The sequence below is a fragment of the Boleophthalmus pectinirostris genome, unplaced genomic scaffold (assembly GCF_026225935.1).
Source record: "Boleophthalmus pectinirostris isolate CB_2022bp ecotype Guang Dong unplaced genomic scaffold, ASM2622593v1 HiC_scaffold_3, whole genome shotgun sequence".
In the NCBI taxonomy this organism is placed as follows: Eukaryota; Metazoa; Chordata; class Actinopteri; order Gobiiformes; family Gobiidae; genus Boleophthalmus; species Boleophthalmus pectinirostris.
In genome coordinates, this window is record NW_026571299.1 from 41,469,112 (window position 1) to 41,487,076 (window position 17,965).

The following is a 17,965-nucleotide window of genomic DNA, read 5'->3' on the forward strand; positions in this document are numbered from 1 at the left end:
TTCATATAATAGAAAAAGTCATTTCAATAAAAAAAAAAAATGTCTCTTGTTATGATATTAGAACTATGACCCATCGTGCAAGTATAGCATAAAAAATCCCATAACTAATCCACCACACACGCCCTTCAATGCATCACTGACACACCAATCTGTCAAGGAGAGCACCAAACTGAATCAGTCCAATTTCATTATTATTTCCATCTCATTTTTGTCTTTCTCTCCTGATTGCACTTTTGTCATTAAAATCCATTAATTATATGGTACCTTGGCCTTCAAGCCATTTCTAAACCAGCCAGATCGAAAGCATGACCATAACTTTCAAGAACACAGGAGATTTTTTTCTCTTCTATGTATGTTTTGCTTGAAATATATATAAACATGTTATCAATGTTGTGTATTTTGAAATTTGTCATCTGTTGATAAAATATGCTGTATAAATTAAATGGACTTGGATTTATTATGGTGAGGCAGCACATGGCACTTGTGCTGACACAGCCTCCTGACTTCTGTGACTGTTGTAGACTCATGGACACTGATAATGAGCCTTAAATGGTGAAAGGTCAAAGGTGAAAGGACAAGCTAATTAGCCTCTTTCCAAGGATGTACTGACCTTTGTGTGATATGGCTAATGAACCATCTGCACATCACAGCAATAACACTAGTGACAAAAGAGATACAATCATATATGGTTGGTTAACTGGTTTTGTTGTGGCAACTCAGAGTTTACTACAGTTTACTGGAATATGGAGGCACTGGAGGAACAAGATGATATTTGGATGTTCTGTTTACAAAGCTGACTATTGGCCCGGACTAACTTCAGCATACTGTGAACACACCATAATCCACAGTCACAGTCTCCTTTTTTAAAATTTTGTCCCAGCTTTATTCATGGTCTGTGAGCTCAAAAAGTGGGAAGTGCAAACATTTTAGTTTTTACAAAGTAATTTAAGAAAATAAACAAGAACATGCTTCCTCAAGGCTATGTTATATATTTATGCAATGTGAGGTATAATTTGCCTTACAAAATGATCATAAACAGACTTCACTCTTGTCATACAGACACTTGGATGGCTATGGATATAGATATAAAGAAAACATTTATTTAAAATCACATCAACAATGTCTTTAAACAAAACTAAATGCCTTTTCAATGTTACACTCCAAAACACTATGAAACAGTGTCATATATGGAGCACCACTAGCCACTGGTAACACAATACATGATATCACAACAGGTTTATTCTACTTCAAACGCTTTATGTCTTACAGCAGGATAGAACAAATGTGTAATCAAAAACACTTTACAAAAGATTCACAGTAATTGACTCCAAAACACATGCTGTTTTTAATTATTTTATATCTTTATACACATGTTTATGAATGTGGAGGTAGCTACGTTAATCTACAACTAGGATTAAAAATGTATATGTTGACGTCACATGTTTCAGTTCTGTGTAGTTTTAATGTGTCTGATCAGTTTATAACCATCATATATTTGCCTGTGTGTTCACATATACTCACTCATATAAGGGTGGTGTTAAAAAAATGTCTAAAACATTGTGTGTTTAGCACTAAATCTTACATCAATACAGTCAGTATCAAGCAATTATCCAACCAGACAAAAATACTTAGTAAGAGTAAAAAATAAACAGTAAATCACTTTTTTTGTGAGTACATCCATTTTCTTGCAGTGACAGGCCAACTGCTTTTCTTCTTTCTTTAGCTGAGCTTGTTGTTGTTTTTACTATAATTGTGACAAGTGAAATGATTGTGCTCTCATCATCCCAAGACCATTTCATATGTTGTTCTTTCATATGCCCAGCTGAATTTACAAATAATATCAATGGCATCTAAATATATTGTTATGTATGTATGGCACAACTTCTTCTGTGGAGAGTCTGTTACCTACTTGTCTCCATGGAGTTGTTATTGCTTTGACTGGAATGTTCCATGGTATGACATTAAACATATCTATCTAGCATTTATTCATCAGGAGTGTTTCTATAGCTCAAAAATGCTATAATTTCTTTTATGAATAGGGGTGACTCTCCACAGATCTGAACTGTAATGTAGTGTAGTGCTGTAACTTACCTGTCACTCTTGTGATAGCTAGGTTTAATCTATACTGTGGAACATTCTAGACAAAGCAATAACATTTCCATGGAAACAAACAGGTGATGGACCTTCCACTAGAAAAGCACCTTTAAAAGGGGCAAACTTACACAAAGTGGCTCATTCTCCTTTCACTATACCTGTTAGTAAGTGTCACTGTTGGTTCACTGGTGCAACTTTGCACCTCTCCAAACTGCTCACAACTGGTTGAGGTGTTAAACCCAAAGACACAACAACAGTGGAGGGGTGCAAGTGAGGTTCAAACCATCGACCTTTGATGGTATTTGTGATGGCCACTCTTCCATCTGAGCCTTTAGCTGAAGAAGTGGAGTGCATAGTTTCACCTGGTCTCAGACAGGCTCTTGAGGCTGATGTACAGAGAGCTCACCATGGTCGCCTCATCCTGGATGGGCTCTTTGTTTTCGTGGGCCTGGGACACACATACAAGGGTCAGCAGTCTCTTTGGGAGGGTTCCACTGAACAGCAGGTAGATGCAGGGGTTGGCACAGCTGTTTAGGCTTGACAGCAACATGAGGATGGTGAAGGTGGCAGCTGTAAATCACAAAACACTTGAGTTGGTCTGATGTCACCAATAATGAGCATTTCATTGTTCCAGGTTCAAGAGGTGGAAGCAAAGGGACTTTCTTCATTTAAATATGAAAACGTGCATACAGAAAAAGAACATAGCATAAAGTAACTTTTTAAATATTTTTAAAGGTTTTCAAAGTCACACGCATTGCAATAGGCTAAAATAAAATTTGCACAATAAATATCATTTAATAAAATTTTATTAATAGTTAAATTATTAGGACAGTTTGAGGCACTGATTTCAAGATACATGTGACAAAGAATCATAGAGGCTCTTACAATGAGTCGGTGCTTGTGCGTCCCACACGGACCACAGCTGCACGGTGAAGAAGGGCGTCCAGCACAGCACGTAGGCCAGCACTATCACCACGGTCATCTTCAGGGTCTTCACTCTGGCCTTGGACATTCCGGCCACGCTGCTGGCCCTGGAGGTCATGTGGTGCATCTTCGTGTGAAAGTTGATGTGCACTGTGCGGCAGATGCGCACCTGGCAGCAGATCACCGTGAAGATGGGCAGTACAAAAATGACAAGAGTAGTCCATGTCACATAAGCTTTGAGCCCCCACGGTTGCACAAACTGACCCCAACAGTCATATACGCCCGGGGCCACTTCCACGCGCGAAAAAATGAAAATCTGAGGAAGGCTGCCAACGAAAGAAACGCACCACGCTGCGCACACGGGGCCGTTCCATCTGGCTGCGCGCCGCTGGAAAGTCACCATAGGTTTGCAGATGGCTTGATAGCGATCCACGGTCATTACCACGATCATATAAGTGGACGCAAACATGCCTACGACCTGTAAATACTTCACCATGCGGCACAGCACGTCAGGACCCACAAACCGGTCCGTAATGTCCCACATAAGCTGCGGGCACACCTGGAAGAAAGTCACCACCAGATCCGCGACGCACAGGTGGAACACAAACACGCGCATACGAGACAACTGCTTTCTCCGTCGCCACAGCACCAACAAGAGCCCTGCGTTCAGGACCCCCGCAGTCACGAAAATGATAGCCAGAAGCGCAATCTCCACGCGGGCCAAGTACTCGTCGCGCGGCTCATCTTCCGTCAGTGCGCGCTCCAATGTTTGGTTTGTGCCGTTTACGCTCAGCCAAAACATGCTCTGCACAAGGACGCACGGGTCACAGCTACACGAGCATCCCGGTCTGTAGAATTCCAAAGAACACAAACTTTTTTTTTTCTTTTTCTAAAAGGTGTAAACTTGCGTTAGCGAAACAAGTGGAATTCCCGCGCGCGCAACACGTAGTGATTTCCACAAACTGTATGAAGAGAGCGAGAGGGAGCTTATATGTCTGCAGAAGGGAGGAGCAAGCGGACTCCACATAAACATCATAGAAGCAACAGGTCCTTTGTCACAGATACATTTTCTGCATTGTCAGATTGTGAAAAAATAAACAAACATATTCATATATAACACAATATTGCCACTGTTCACACAGTTAAAATCTCATCGCATCTCGAATCATCTGTGTTGTTTTGCTTGAATGTTTATTACCTGCTCTATAGATTTTATTTCGATAACCGTTTGTGGAATTAGTTTATTAGCAAATGTCAGAACTACTAAAAGATTTGTATGTTTTTGTGATTTTAACTAGAATCAGCGCATGTTGTTTTTGTTTTCTTCGATTAAGGAAATTAACTTATAGATCCAGACACACATGCTTGTACAGAACATTATGTGCAATTCAATTGAACTTTTATGGTTAGACTCTTGTAGTGTACATGTGATATGTCACACATTTAGTGTTCAGTCAGGTTAATTCTATTGGAGATGCAATGTTAAATGTGTGGCTTGGGTGCCTGTTTTCAATATTGGAGAGGTATTGGCAGAGGTATTACATTCCCTCAGTGTTTGCCTTCATACCAACACCTCATTGCTATCCCTGGCCTGGTTCACTGTAAATCTGTGTTATGTCCTACACACTGCCAACACAAAAACATTCCAATTGGAAAGCAAATTCAGTTAAACTAAACAAAAGTCATTCTCTTCTTGATTACTTAGGCTACTCGCTGAAGATGATCACGTGACACAATACTTAAAAAAATCGGCTTGGCATGTTCAAGGGTATTAAATAGCATTGTTCTTGTTGATTAGCATTTTCTTAATCTTGGTTGATGCAAGTGTAAAACGTTCTCTCCAGTGATCCATGTTTGTGGAGTCCAGTCATCTCTAGATGAGTTTTAAAATCCAAATGGCTGAGCGATGGCTTACTGGATAAGGATATAGCTGCATTAAATTGTTGTCCTGCTTAATTTTTATTAAAATGTTGTACTCAAAATCTAACAACCCAGTTTTGATCCACTTAAGCAAAATTTAAATATTTGTATTTTTTTTCCCCAAGATTTTCTAAATTAACACTTTGAGCTTTAGTAAAGAGCTCTCTTGTGCACAGATTAGTCCAACATGCTTTCCTTGGATGACATGAAATAATCATAAAGCAAGCAAAGATCATGAACTATGGGTCGACACTGTAGTAAGACTAATGTTGAGTATAACTTGTAAACAAGAGTGAAAAGCAATTCACCTTTTAATGGGAAATAAACATAAAATGACTTCAGTTGAACTGGGGAGAAAGCGCCAGTCAAAATCAAAGCATTTTTCTAACTAATATTTTCATATTTGACAGTATATTCAGATATCACACACTCAAGTTGAAATATTGCAAATCTGTCCTGTTCTTGGCTCTAAGACTGCATTTGATCCCATTCATGAATGGTGATGCAAGGTACATTCAGTCTTTCTGTAACAAGTCTATTGATTCATGCAAGTGCCATAATTACATGATCAATTCACCAGTGCAGCACAAAGCCAAAGCAGCTCTTACTTATGCTTCCATTTAGTTAAGATTTGATGTAGCTGAGCAATTCCTCTTTATCCATTTGGTAGTGACTTTTCTTCCAAATGTCCCGAAGCTTTTGTAAGGTAGCACCTATGTCCTTCCCCGATGTGATACCCATTCTCCTCAGGTCGTGCCCACTGATGGGAAACCGAGGAATGGACCACCGACTCAGCTCATTCAGCAGCCTCTCCTCACCCTGATACTTGAGCAGCTCACACACCTTCATCTGGGTGTCCAACTCTCGACTCTAAAGGCACACAAACACTGGCATTTAAACATTTTCTTCCCACATACTGAGCAATAAAAGCAGCCTATGTGTTAGCTCGATTAAAATAAGCAAAATTAAAACAACAACAAAAAAAAAGATTTGAAAATTATTTCACAGGAAAAATAATATATTAGGTTTCAATTTTATTACCCAATGTACATCATTCACATAACTTAAACAAGAACTAAAGTAAGACATGATGATAATAAGTGATGTGCATTGATTTGCTTTTGACAATTTATTATATGTTGTCTGATATAGGGCTGTAGGCCTTTTATTTTAGCCACTTAATCGGTCAATAGTGTCTATTTGTTGATTTTTTTTTTTTTCCTAATCATTTTATTTACAATATAAAATTTTATATGGGGCATCAGCAGAAAGGAGAAGTGAGTGAATTAGCTGACAATTTTGTATTTTTTGGCATTTATGTAAAGAAAAAGGCTGATAATTCACACGTTGAATCATTCTGTATACATATCAATATATTGTTTCCTAGTGCTTTTTTCCGCATAAATAGTTGCTTTTGCATGAACTAATGACCAAGAATTTCTTTAGTCAAATACATTCCTAGTCTGATATAGCATCATGTCTAAACTGTGTGCATGCAAATGAGTGCTCGTATGGGAAGTCAGATGGGAGTGGGGAGCCTGAGAGGGTTACACTGAGAAAGGTGTTTGTAATTTTTGTATTTTTTATACCATTTGATTGTCTTGGCAAATTGTATTTATTGTTTATTAACCAAATAATCCCATTGCTTTTTAGTGAAATATTAATTGTTAAAAGACCAGTCCCACATTAGCCCAACCTATCAACACTGATTCTTGCATCAGATTATTTAATTGTTAATCTATGTTTGTTGTGTCTGTTCCTATTCAAATAAACATATAAATAACAAATATTAGGTTTTGCTCTTTTTTTTAATCAAGTATTAGCCTTGGGTACCAGCATTTTTGTTTGAGTTTACCCCCAGACTAAATAAAATATGTTTGACCACAATATGACTACACTGTTCTTTTAAATTTTTAGAGAAACAAGAGAAAAACTAGAAAAGGCACTCAGAGAGCGCAGACCTCCGCCAAGGACTACCCCCATTTTTTATATAAATTGCGATAAAATCAGTCTTCTGGATCGGATCCAGATCAGCCTTTGGAATATGAAAGAGGATCCCATTGTCCATCCCTGAGTCAAATTTCATGGGGTTTGGTCAATAATTAACCGAGATATTGAGAAACAAAATTTTTGGCCCCATTTACCACAATGTTAACTAAAATTTCAAAGTGATCCAGAATCCAGGATTTCTTTCAGATCACCCCCAAAATGAAATCAGTTCTTGCTTTTCACATTTCCAACAAATCCTGAAAATTTCATCAAAATCGGTCCATAACTTTTTGAGTTATGTTGCTAACAGACAAACAAACAAACAAACAAACAAACAGACAAACGCCGGCAAAAACATAACCTCCTTGGCGATGTAATAAATGCTATTGATATAACTTTGTCATTTTTATTATGCTTTTCTTATGTAGAGGAGCCCTCTTAAGATGGTAACTGAGTTAATAGCAATTTCACACCCTGTAATTTAGGGGGAAATGATCAAAACTGTCCCTACATATGGCCAGGGCTTTACGATTGTTGCTCTGTTTCTATTAAAATTAGAATCTGCACTGACCAAGTCGATCTCTGATTCCAATACTACACTCCAATACCATGTTCCAGGACTGACCATTTTCATTTGGAACAATAATTCCATAACATTCAAAAAATACATTATAACCTAATAATTAAGGTCACTGCTCTACAAAGAGGGAATCTGTTTTGAAGTATGAAATTATGTTTTCTTTGTACAGAACTGGTCTCTCCAGAGCTTTGCAATTTTTCTCTGGCCTAGGGATGTAATTGAACAACTCGTGTCTCCCACACCCACTCCAAACTCGGCCTTTAATGCTTTTCAAATTGCATTACTGTGGGAGATGACTGTGTGTATAGCCCTAGTAATCATTTGTCTTTCTATTATAGAAACATAAGATAGACAGATGAAGGCAATCTTGAGTTTAAACAAGGCTTATGTAATATACTGCGCTTGTTGTCCAATTATTGCAAAACACATGACCAATAGAGTAATAAAGTTGTGCTTCAATTAATAATTTGAAAAAGTAGTGATAGTAGTAAAATAAGTTTATTAAACCTATTGTTGCCTTTAATTAATAATTCATACAAGTAGTAAAATATTAAATGGTGAGGCCTTTTGACTGAATCTCTTTTGAGTGGAGTAAGCCATGTTATTGTACCCAATTTGTATCAACATTTTAAGGGGGTAGGTGAAAAGGGGGATTTTCAGACCAGTGGTACCGCAAATATCTGACAGTATAGATTACTTAAACATGCATGAATCACTCAAAATACAATTTCAAGTGAGTTAATGATAAAGTGAATCAATTTTAACATACTTAAAAGCTCTTAAATGTTGTTTATGCATAACATATATTTTTTAAACACACTACAACTACATCGGAAGGAATGAAAACTTACGTCAATAATAAAGTCAGTGAAAGGCTTGATGTTGTGTGGTTGCTCGCTGTCTTTCTGGAGCTCATGTCTGTACTTGACCAGGAAAAGAGCCAAAGTCTTCTCCTCTCTAGACACCTTCAATCGGAGGTCCATTTTGTCCACCTCCTCTGAGCTGTGGAAGAGAGCAGCCAGGATCGTCATTGGTTTGGGGGAGAGATGCTTGGAGTTCTCCCACACTCGCAGCATCTCCTCAAGGTCGCCATCTGTTGGTAAACCTTTGGAATACAAAAGGCACCTCAATCGGAATAAGCTCTAAATATGCAAAAATACACAATGACAATTTAATGAATGCATAATTTTGATGATACAATCATTTAACTATTATATCACATCAAAACAGGTGCTGTTGTTCTGTTTACAACCAATTATATATATATATATATATATATATATATATATAATATATATATATATATATATATATATATATATATATATATATATAATAAAATGTAACTATAATATTTAATTGTCGTAAGGAAAAAAAAAATCTGATGAAATATTAACAGTAAATTGAAAACCAGTCCTCTACCACAGAACAAACATATTAAACTTTACTGTTACTTTTAGTGCAGACTTTTTCAGACCCTGCATCAATATGACCTACATAAATAAAGCATAAACCAGCTACACTTGTAACATTTGATATATACACATGGTCTGACATTTAATTCAGCCTGCCCATTATGGTCATATACCTCCCCGACGTACTATTTTGCAATTAAAATGATGAAATTAATAACTAAGGACTGCCCCATATTAATTCATATAATAAATACAGGATGAAAAATGTTGTGCTCTAAAGTGTAGAAATGAAAGGTCTAAAATGCTCCTTAGCAGCACTCTTACCAATGTACTGTGCCAACCCTAGTTTGTAGATGAGCTCCAGTAGAGGCCCTGCGTGGTTGCCAACAACCAGCTTCTTCAGTTCTACCCAGATGCGTTCCCCTGCGATCCCTGCCAGGCCATGCCCATTTTCTTTAATAGCAGCAAGTGTCTCTGGCTCATGATCATCTGGTTGCAAAGCCACTCTACCATAGAACCTGTAGAACAAATGTACTTATGACTTTCCACTACATTTTAGAAAGAGCTCAAAAAATCTTCTCCAAATCAAAAATAGTAAAAGCAATTCAAAACATGTTCTCCAAACCTAAAATAGCGCAATATTCTTAGATAATCCTCTTGGATTCGCTCCTCAGCACTGCCCACAAATCGAACTTTACGGTTCTGCAGGTCTTCATATCCTTTGAAATAGTCATACAGTGTGCCATCAAGACCTGACGAGAACAAAAAAAAAGAAAAAAAAGAAAAATTTTCAATGTAAAAAGAGCTGTTAGCCTTTTGAAACTCTCTTGACATTTGAATACCACATTCATCAACATGCAATATTTGATCCCACAGGTACTATATGTACCTAAAAACATGGAGTTGATAGTGAGGTCTCTGCGCTCTGCATCCTGTTGCCAGTCAGTAGTAAATTCAACCTCTGCATGTCGCCCATCTGTCTGAACATCCACACGCAGCGTAGTCACCTCAAAGTTTTCATTATGTATCTAGAAACAGTCATAGGATTAAAGCATATACTTACAATCTGTGTACAATAAATACATTTTCAATAACACAGTTGATGGAAATCTGCATCCCTTATGTGGGAAGTAAAGAGTAAACAGCAAGCAGTAGTGAGTAAAGAGTTATTTTCATTATAATTTCATTTTTTTCCTGATGAAGCTCTTAAAAACAAAACAAAACAAAGTGTTTGACTATTAAGATGTAATGTAGATATAATTTGACTCTCACTCTGGCAGTGATGGTGCCATGTTTCTCTCCTTTGTTATTGATCATTCGAATGCCCGCTGCCTGAAACATAGATTTCATCTCATCTGGGGTAGCTGTTGTCGCAAAGTCCACATCCTCAGGCCTTTTGCCAGACAGCAGATCCCGTACAGCACCCCCAGCAATTCGGAGCTCATAGTTATTCTTCTGAAATATTTCTGCAAAAGTAAAAACACTACACAAACATTGTGTGATGGTGGGGTGTCATGAAGCAAACATGAAAGTTCAAAGTATTATCACAATATAAAAACAGAAAATAGAAAAAAGGATGGTGCCATTTAGTGGACATATTACGCAAAAAATTTGATTATTTTGTGAAACATATTAAAATTATTAACAAAAACACACACTACAATATGGGGGTTATATGCAAAGGAACTAAAGATCAGTTACCTTTTATCCTATTATTTTGGTTGCATCCAATTGTTGGCTAGTTAAGCCCTACGTAAATAGAATGTCACTCTATTACCTTCCATTTTTCATACCTATCTTTATTCAAGTTAGGAAAATAAGTAAATACGGCCCACTTAATATGTTGAAATCAAATGTCCTAGGCCATGATCTTACCTGCTACAATCCAACCCTTTTGGTCTGAAATGCAACTCTGGATCAATTCCATATTTCGTTCTTTACCAGTCTTGTTAAACAGAGATGTTATAATTTTTGGTGTACTACTACAAAATAAAAAAGAAGAACTCTGTGTAAACTTAATATTATGTCTTGCCAAATTTTATATCCACAAATGTAAAATTCTGAAGTGTCCCCCTAACTCTGCTTGTTTTAAAAACATACTCAGATTATATATAAAAGCTCTGAAACATATGAATGGACCTAAACCTCAAAAAGTGTATTCCTACATGTGTGAAATACCCCTGGACTTTATGAACTCAGGCTGAATGAACTCTACTTCCCTTGCTATTATCCTTTTCTATTCCTAAATGCACTTTTTTTGTATTGTATTGTTTCTGTATAATATATTGTGTTTATGTGCCCTCGTCCCAACATGTAACTGCTGACGACACACAGCCATGTTTGTTATAGCAAATTTATGCACCCAGTTGTGTGTAATTTAAAAAAAAGGCGTCAAAAGGCAAAGCTCTTGATTTACCGGTCAATCTACGTTCCTACCCTCACCTATGGTCATGAGCTTTGGGTAATGACCGAAAGAACAAGATCGCGGATACAAGCGGTTGAAATGAGTTTCCTCCGCAGGGTGGCTGGGCGCTCCCTTAGAGATAGGGTGAGGAGCTCAGTCACACTAGGGAAGCTCGGAGTAGAGCCGCTGCTGCTCCACGTTGAGAGGAGCCGGCTGAGGTGGCTCGGGCATCTGTTTCGGATGCCTCCTGGGCGCCTCCCTCGGGAGGTGTTCCGGGCATGTCCCACTGGGAGGAGGCCCCGGGGAAGAACCAGGACACACTGGAGGGACTATGTCTCTCGGCTGGCCTGGGAACATCTCGGGACCCCCCTGGAAGAGCTGGAGGACGTGTGTGTGGAGAGGGAAGTCTGGGAGGCCCTCCTCAGACTGTTGCCCCCGCGACCCGACCTCAGATAAACGGAAGAAAATGGATGGAAAAAAAAAAAAAAAAGATCTTACCTGCTAGGCCATTCAGTCCTTCAGTGAACACACACTGAAACTCACTGGTTTTCAGTTGCATAGTGAAGAAAGCCCTTCTGTACAACACTGCCCTACCAACCACAAGGGATCGGAGGAATTTACTCCACATCCGAGAACTCAACCTGTTCTTTGCACTTTATCATAAACTAGCACTGTACACTGTTGACATGACTGTACGCCCGCTGGACAGATTAAGAAGTTACTTTCTTCTTAAAAGTAACGCGGATCAGTACGCTCACAGTAGATTGTTATAATAACCAAAATCAATAAATCCAATAACGTCAGTCCATTTCCAAACGTTTTATCTCTCCGATGCCTTTTCCTCAACGTTTCCAGGCAGAAACAGGAAGTGTGAGAGTTGCCATGCGGACACTGGCCAATAGCATGCGGGAACGTCACATTAAGTAGGCGGGATTTTATTGAAAGCACGCTGTCACCAAACTCTCGCGATTTTTGTCTGTTGTTTCCTTTCCGTGTACATTTTGCGGTGTGCAGCGGCGTAGACTGTGCACTTTTCCGCTGTTAGATCAGTAAAAACGGAGCTGCAGAAATGGCCAAAGTTGAGATAACACCGCTCAGGTCCTGGGATGACTTCTTCCCCAGTTCGGACAGATTTGCCAAGCCAGATTTTAATGACATGGCGAGATGGAACAACCGAGTAGTTAGCAACCTCCTTTATTATCAGACTAACTATTTGCTGCTTGCTGTAGCTGTGTTTCTGATTGTCGGGTAAGTTCTAACCTGCAGACACATAGTCCTTTGCAGTGTTGGGAAGGTTACTTTTAAAATGTATTCCCCTACAGATTACAGATTACATACACCAAAATGTAGTTTGTAACGTAATCCATTAAATTACCTAAAGTGAGTAACGTAATCTGAATACTTTGGATTACTTGATTTTCTGTAACAAAGCAAAGACTCTGAAATCTTCACATGATATTTTTTTATCTGCTAAAAGAAAATAAAAAGCCTAGACTTTATTTAACCGTATTAAAAATATTATTGATAGAAGAGGAGGAGACGGCATGGTTTCGTTCTGTTAAATTAAATTTAAATTTAGTCCTGGTTTAGATCTAGTTTAGATCTGGTTTTAGTCCTGGTTTAGACCTGGTTTTAGTCCTGGTTTAGTCCTGGTTTAGACCTGGTTTAGATCTAGTTTAGACCTGGGTTTAGTTTTGGTTTAGACCTGGTTTAGTCCTGGTTTAGACTTGGTTTTAGTCCTGGTTTAGTGTCCGACAATGAGTGGAATTACCACACACAAAAAAAAAAAAAAATATATATATATATATATATATATATATATAGCCCAAAATGTGAAAACAGGAAAATACCTCTGTGTAATCCATTTATTTCAACAAAGTAACTGTAATCTAATTACCACCCACTGAAACAGTAACTGTAACTGAATACAGTTACTCATCATTTGTTCTCTGAATACGTAACTGTGGTACATGTAATCTGTTACTCCCCAACAGTGGTCCTTTGTTGTATTTGTTCAAAGGGTGGGGCTGTTCCTGCATTTGGTTTGTAATTTCTGTGATACGGTTTGAAGAAAGCTAATTAGATTTCATGGTGCAACTACAGTAGAATGCAGTTAACACCTTGCTTAGGCCTGTGACAAACTCAGCATAATTGTTCGCCTTCTTAGCATGTATTAAAACAAACATGAGGTGTGTGTTGAAATGTTGGCCCTATGGTGGTTTGACATTGCCTTCATTCATTACACTGTCAGGCCTCCTAATAATGGATGAGCATACACTAACTATACATTAGCAGACTTTGTTGCCATATATATTCTGACAGTATGAGTTGTCACATTTAAAACTGGGATAGTTTTTCACCAGCCATCCAGATCTCAGTTCTTTTCTCCAAACACCCATCCAAAACAGTCCAAACCTGCTGCTTTTTCTATACTTAGCATTTGTCATAATGAACACATGAATAAAAGTTGTCGTATTATACACTGGACTTAATCTCTCATTCAGTGTTTTTTTCTATGTTTACTATTTTCTACATTTGATGTACATACAGAATACATCAAATATATGAAATGAGATGTAGGAAACTATGTAGGAAAGAAAAAAGGTTAAATATCTTATGTTTTTATATTGTTTAACTCTTTTCTTTACTAAATAATTCCATATATCTACTGTCATTTGTATGCCTTTAAAATCTTGAAATTAGTAAGAAAAAAGAAACAAAACTTGGAATGAGAGGGGGTGTCCAAACTTTTGACTGGTCATGTATGTTTCAACAACACCAGTCAAAATTTTGGACGTACTCTCTCATGCTACTTTTTACATTTAAGATATATACAGAAGACCTCACATATATATATATATATATATATATATATATATATATATATATATATATATATATACATATATATATATATATATATATATGGAGAATTATTTAGTAAAGAAAAAAAAGTAAAATTGTTGTTGGCTAATTTGATGATTTGATTATAAAATAAAAATGAAAATAATGGTTATTTAACTTATCTTTTTTCTCTGTATGTATAATTCCATACATCTTACTTCACATATTTAATCTATTCTGTATGTATATTAAATAATAAATAATGTATAGTAATTTAAAAAAACATATAGGGGGAAAAAAACTGTGAATGAGAGGGTAAGTCCAAACTTTTGACTGGTAGTATATATAAAAATGTCTTCTCAAATACCACATGAGTGTAAGAGTACTGAGTATCTTCACCAAAATGGAGAGACTGTAGGACTCCTCTCTGTCCACTTGATGGAACCAGTGACCAAGAGCTCTGATACAGTTTGTCTGCGTTTGATATAATCTTTGCAGGTTCCTGAACCCTCTGGGCATGTTCACTGCCATGGCTGTGGTCACTGCAGTATTCCTGGGCTCACTTTGGGTTGGAGACAATAAAGTGGCCATTAATAACTTCAAGAGGCAGAATCCCACCCTTTTTGTGATCCTGGTCATGGTGGCAAGCTACTTTGTCATATCTCTGCTGGGGAGTGTCACTGTGTTCATGATGGCCATCACCTTGCCTCTTATATGTGAGTTTGATACGTCAAGAATGGTACAGTTCACGTGGACCACCTTTTGATTTTTACCACAAAATATGATCCAATTATGTAGTTGATGATTATATAGGCCTGAAACCATAATTACGTTATTGATTCATTGTTCAATATATGGTCGATGTTAGAATTATTTTGAGGGTCAGTATTTTTATAGGTTTTCTTTGTACTAGTGTGGAACCATTTGTTATTTTTCTGTACTATGATAAGCTGTACAGGGTTGAATACGTATCTTCTATGACTCATTAAGTTTCTAATTTATTAATTGGAGCTCATGTTCATTAACAATACTGTGCATATAGAATAATTTGGGGGGAAATCGTGCTTTACTGTTACTGTGTACCAGTAGCATAATGCCATTCCATATATTGTCTATACGTTCTTCAGCAATATATCGCACAGGTGTATCATAATGATAGCAAGCTAACATACATGAACATTCACTCAGACACACCCTCTTTTCTGCAGTCAAAGTAAACCAAAAACTAAACTCTGCCCACACCAGACCGTGGAATATTTTGGCTTAACTCAGAAAAGGTCCAGAGTCATATGTCAATGTTATATTTTCTCATATTAATAAAAACGTGTTCAGGTGTATTCTTAAAAAAATATTTTAATTGTTGTGATCACCCATGTTTTTAAATCTATAACTGCCTATAAATTGCGCTGTTCAAAATAAAGTTAAGTTATTTCATTGATTCAGTTGATCATTAAAAGGAATATTGTTATTATATATTTTTTAAATATCATAATGTTTCATTTGCACATGCAGTTTTGTCTGCATTTTTTCATTTGAACCTGAACTGGAAAGATGGCTCCTTATTTAATATAAATAATGCTTGTTGTACATTTAGTTTTAATTAATTAATTAATCAATGCATTTATATAGCGCCTTTCAAGACACCCGTAGAGCTTTACAGAGCTTTATTCATTCACTCCACACTCAGTGGTGGTAAACCACTATTGAAGCCACAGATGACTGACAGAAGCAAGGCGGCCCCTCTGACCACACCAACATTCACACGCACTCCACTTTCTTACTAGGCAATGTGGGTGCTCTGGCGCCCCACTGTGGCACCTCAAATTCCCAGTGGTCTCCTATCCAAGTACTCTAGCCAGGCCCGGCCTTGCTTGGCTTCTGAGTTCTGACGAGATCAGGCTTTAACAGTTTAAGTAGTTGATTACTCTCCTTTTTGTCTCCTTCTCTCTGCTTTCAGTAATTACCATCCATGCTTCTTTTCGTCTGCGTAACATGAAAAATAAACTGGAGAACAAAATGGAGTGCGCAGGACTGAAGAGGTCACCCATGGGACTGCTGCTGGACGCCCTGGGCCAGCAGGAGGAGAACATTCAGAAGATCCAGAACTTTTTGGAGGCTAAGCTCAAACAGTGACTGAATGGGACACAGAACATGTCTATTGTTATAGCGTAACTAAAACTTTGTGGAATTAATCATGTTTACCTTCGACACAGAAGCAAACCAAACAGTACTGCTGTAATGTAAAAAGCTCCATCTTCACCTCAGGGTACAGAAGGTGTCACTCCTCCCAAAACTTGTCCGGGCACTTTCAGACGCAAAGCTGCAATGGGCTATGCATTTCTGTGCAGAGAAAGTTTCCTATCAATTTACTTACTTTATTTAGTCTCTGAACCAGCTGTCACTTCTGTCTATTTACTGAATACACACAGTCAGCAGAGATCACTGCCAAGATGCTGCAAAAGACAAACGGTTTTATAGAAGAGATTCTCTGTTTTTTTTTTTTGTTCCTTCTAGTACTGCTCCATTGTACATGTAGTAGGACTAGTCGCACTCTGATTAGTCTTATTTTTTTATTCCGGATGCCCTTTCTGTTGGAACTAGCCACATTAAGGTGACGATGGTGGGCAATGTGCAATGAAGGTCTTATCCAGGACATCACAGGAGAATGCTTAACCTGTATGTACATGAACTATTTTCCTAAAGTTACAAAGAGTGTTTTGAGAATAACCAAAATCTTGGAGTTGTTTTAATAAAAAAGTAAACCCATCAATAAAATAAGATATTTTAAGTGGTGTGCTGTGTATTCTACCACTTCTCCACTAGGGGATGCAATGTTTTTAGACTGTGACCTCAAACACATGCCAAGTGAAGTCAGTTTATGTGTTTACTGTTTGTAAACACCAGCCACATATTCACATATAAAAGAGTAAGTGTTTTCCTGCTGTTAACCAGGGTCCCTCTTTGTTAAATGACGAGTAAACCTGCTGACATGACAACAGAGTGACCCAATGACCCACATGCATTGTTTTGCATTTGCATTTTTTGCTTTTTTTGTGATCCTTGTTGGAAAAGAAGATGATCACTTTCTAAATCTAAGTCATAAGAGAACGTAGTACTTCTTACTCTTTACACAAAGTAATTCACTAACCAGAACGTTAGTGAATTGATCCTTGCCTTGTCACATACATCCCTTGTGTCATCAGGCAAGAAACTTTACCACGTTTGTGTGAAAGGTTGGAGGTCATAAAGTTTATTGTCTGTATGAATCGGCCCCATGGCTGCAGCACCTACAGTACCAGCACAGGGTGTAATTGAGAGTGAATGAATAAAATATAATGTATTCATTATAAAGTAAATAATATATAATATAATAATAATAATAATAATAATAATAATAATAATAATTAATATAATTTATTAAAGAATATTGCAAAAGTCAATATTGTCTTTTGCAAAATTGCATAAACATCCTTTTCCTCCTGCCATTTATCTTAGCTGGAGGTGCTCTCAATTGGTACATGTTCACTCAACAAAATAAATACTATCTTACCTTTAACCACTTATGTACTTCAAAGTAAAAAGCTGAAGTAGCAATCTTCATAATACTGACTGAAACCTTGTTTATTAAGAACTGTACATTGGGCTTTCTAGTACAGAAGATGCTCTGACTCCCCTTTACCCATTGTGTGCTTTGTGGATATTAAAGTTAAAAGCAGAGTAAGGTCCTGACCCATGTGCGCGTCCTGACAGCGGCCCCCGGCTGATTGATAGTCTTACTTTGTACTTCTTGTACTA

At 37.4% G+C, this 17,965-nt stretch overlaps 3 protein-coding genes across 4 annotated transcripts; 1 reads left to right on the forward strand and 2 right to left on the reverse strand.

The window, feature by feature from the left end:
* Window positions 1-973: 973 nt before the first annotated feature.
* On the reverse strand, window positions 974-5,093 carry avpr2b.1 (arginine vasopressin receptor 2b, tandem duplicate, 1). The gene is made up of 2 exons (XM_020935845.2): window positions 2,980-5,093; window positions 974-2,664 (listed from the first exon to the last, which is right to left on the reverse strand). The coding sequence occupies exons 1-2, from the start codon at window positions 3,818-3,820 to the stop codon at window positions 2,453-2,455; spliced, it is 1,053 nt and encodes a 350-aa protein (XP_020791504.1). The 5' UTR covers window positions 3,821-5,093; the 3' UTR covers window positions 974-2,452.
* A 138-nt stretch (window positions 5,094-5,231) lies between these two features.
* On the reverse strand, window positions 5,232-12,202 carry trnt1 (tRNA nucleotidyl transferase, CCA-adding, 1). 2 transcript variants are annotated; one of them, XM_020935865.2, is made up of 7 exons: window positions 11,825-12,202; window positions 10,195-10,388; window positions 9,812-9,950; window positions 9,548-9,674; window positions 9,247-9,440; window positions 8,359-8,612; window positions 5,232-5,808 (listed from the first exon to the last, which is right to left on the reverse strand). In XM_020935865.2, exons 1-7 carry the CDS (start codon window positions 11,952-11,954, stop codon window positions 5,563-5,565), a joined length of 1,284 nt encoding a protein of 427 aa, XP_020791524.1. In that variant the 5' UTR covers window positions 11,955-12,202; the 3' UTR covers window positions 5,232-5,562. The 2 variants fall into 2 exon arrangements, with proteins under 2 accessions (XP_020791524.1, XP_055016527.1); XM_055160552.1 differs by having other exon boundaries at window positions 10,195-10,405; window positions 11,825-11,959.
* Window positions 12,203-12,301: 99 nt separating this feature from the next.
* On the forward strand, window positions 12,302-16,958 carry arl6ip5a (ADP-ribosylation factor-like 6 interacting protein 5a). Its single transcript, XM_020935883.2, has 3 exons — window positions 12,302-12,574; window positions 14,669-14,886; window positions 16,128-16,958. The coding sequence occupies exons 1-3, from the start codon at window positions 12,396-12,398 to the stop codon at window positions 16,301-16,303; spliced, it is 573 nt and encodes a 190-aa protein (XP_020791542.1). The 5' UTR covers window positions 12,302-12,395; the 3' UTR covers window positions 16,304-16,958.
* Window positions 16,959-17,965: the final 1,007 nt, after the last annotated feature.

Bases quoted from the DNA above. Each gene is read 5' to 3' on its own strand.
- avpr2b.1 (XM_020935845.2), bottom strand. From the start codon at position 3,820: ATGTTTTGGCTGAGCGTAAACGGCACAAACCAAACATTGGAGCGCGCA. The intron at 2,665-2,979 runs GTAAGAGCCTCT...TGTGATTTACAG, and splicing joins CGCACAAGCACCGACTCATT to CTGCCACCTTCACCATCCTC.
- trnt1 (XM_020935865.2), bottom strand. From the start codon at position 11,954: ATGTGGAGTAAATTCCTCCGATCCCTTGTGGTTGGTAGGGCAGTGTTG. The intron at 9,951-10,194 runs GTGAGAGTCAAA...GACTGTTTCTAG, and splicing joins ATGGCACCATCACTGCCAGA to ATACATAATGAAAACTTTGA. The intron at 9,441-9,547 runs GTTTGGAGAACA...TTTGTTCTACAG, and splicing joins AGAATATTGCGCTATTTTAG to GTTCTATGGTAGAGTGGCTT.
- arl6ip5a (XM_020935883.2), top strand. From the start codon at position 12,396: ATGGCCAAAGTTGAGATAACACCGCTCAGGTCCTGGGATGACTTCTTC. The intron at 12,575-14,668 runs GTAAGTTCTAAC...TAATCTTTGCAG, and splicing joins GCTGTGTTTCTGATTGTCGG to GTTCCTGAACCCTCTGGGCA. The intron at 14,887-16,127 runs GTGAGTTTGATA...CTCTGCTTTCAG, and splicing joins CATCACCTTGCCTCTTATAT to TAATTACCATCCATGCTTCT.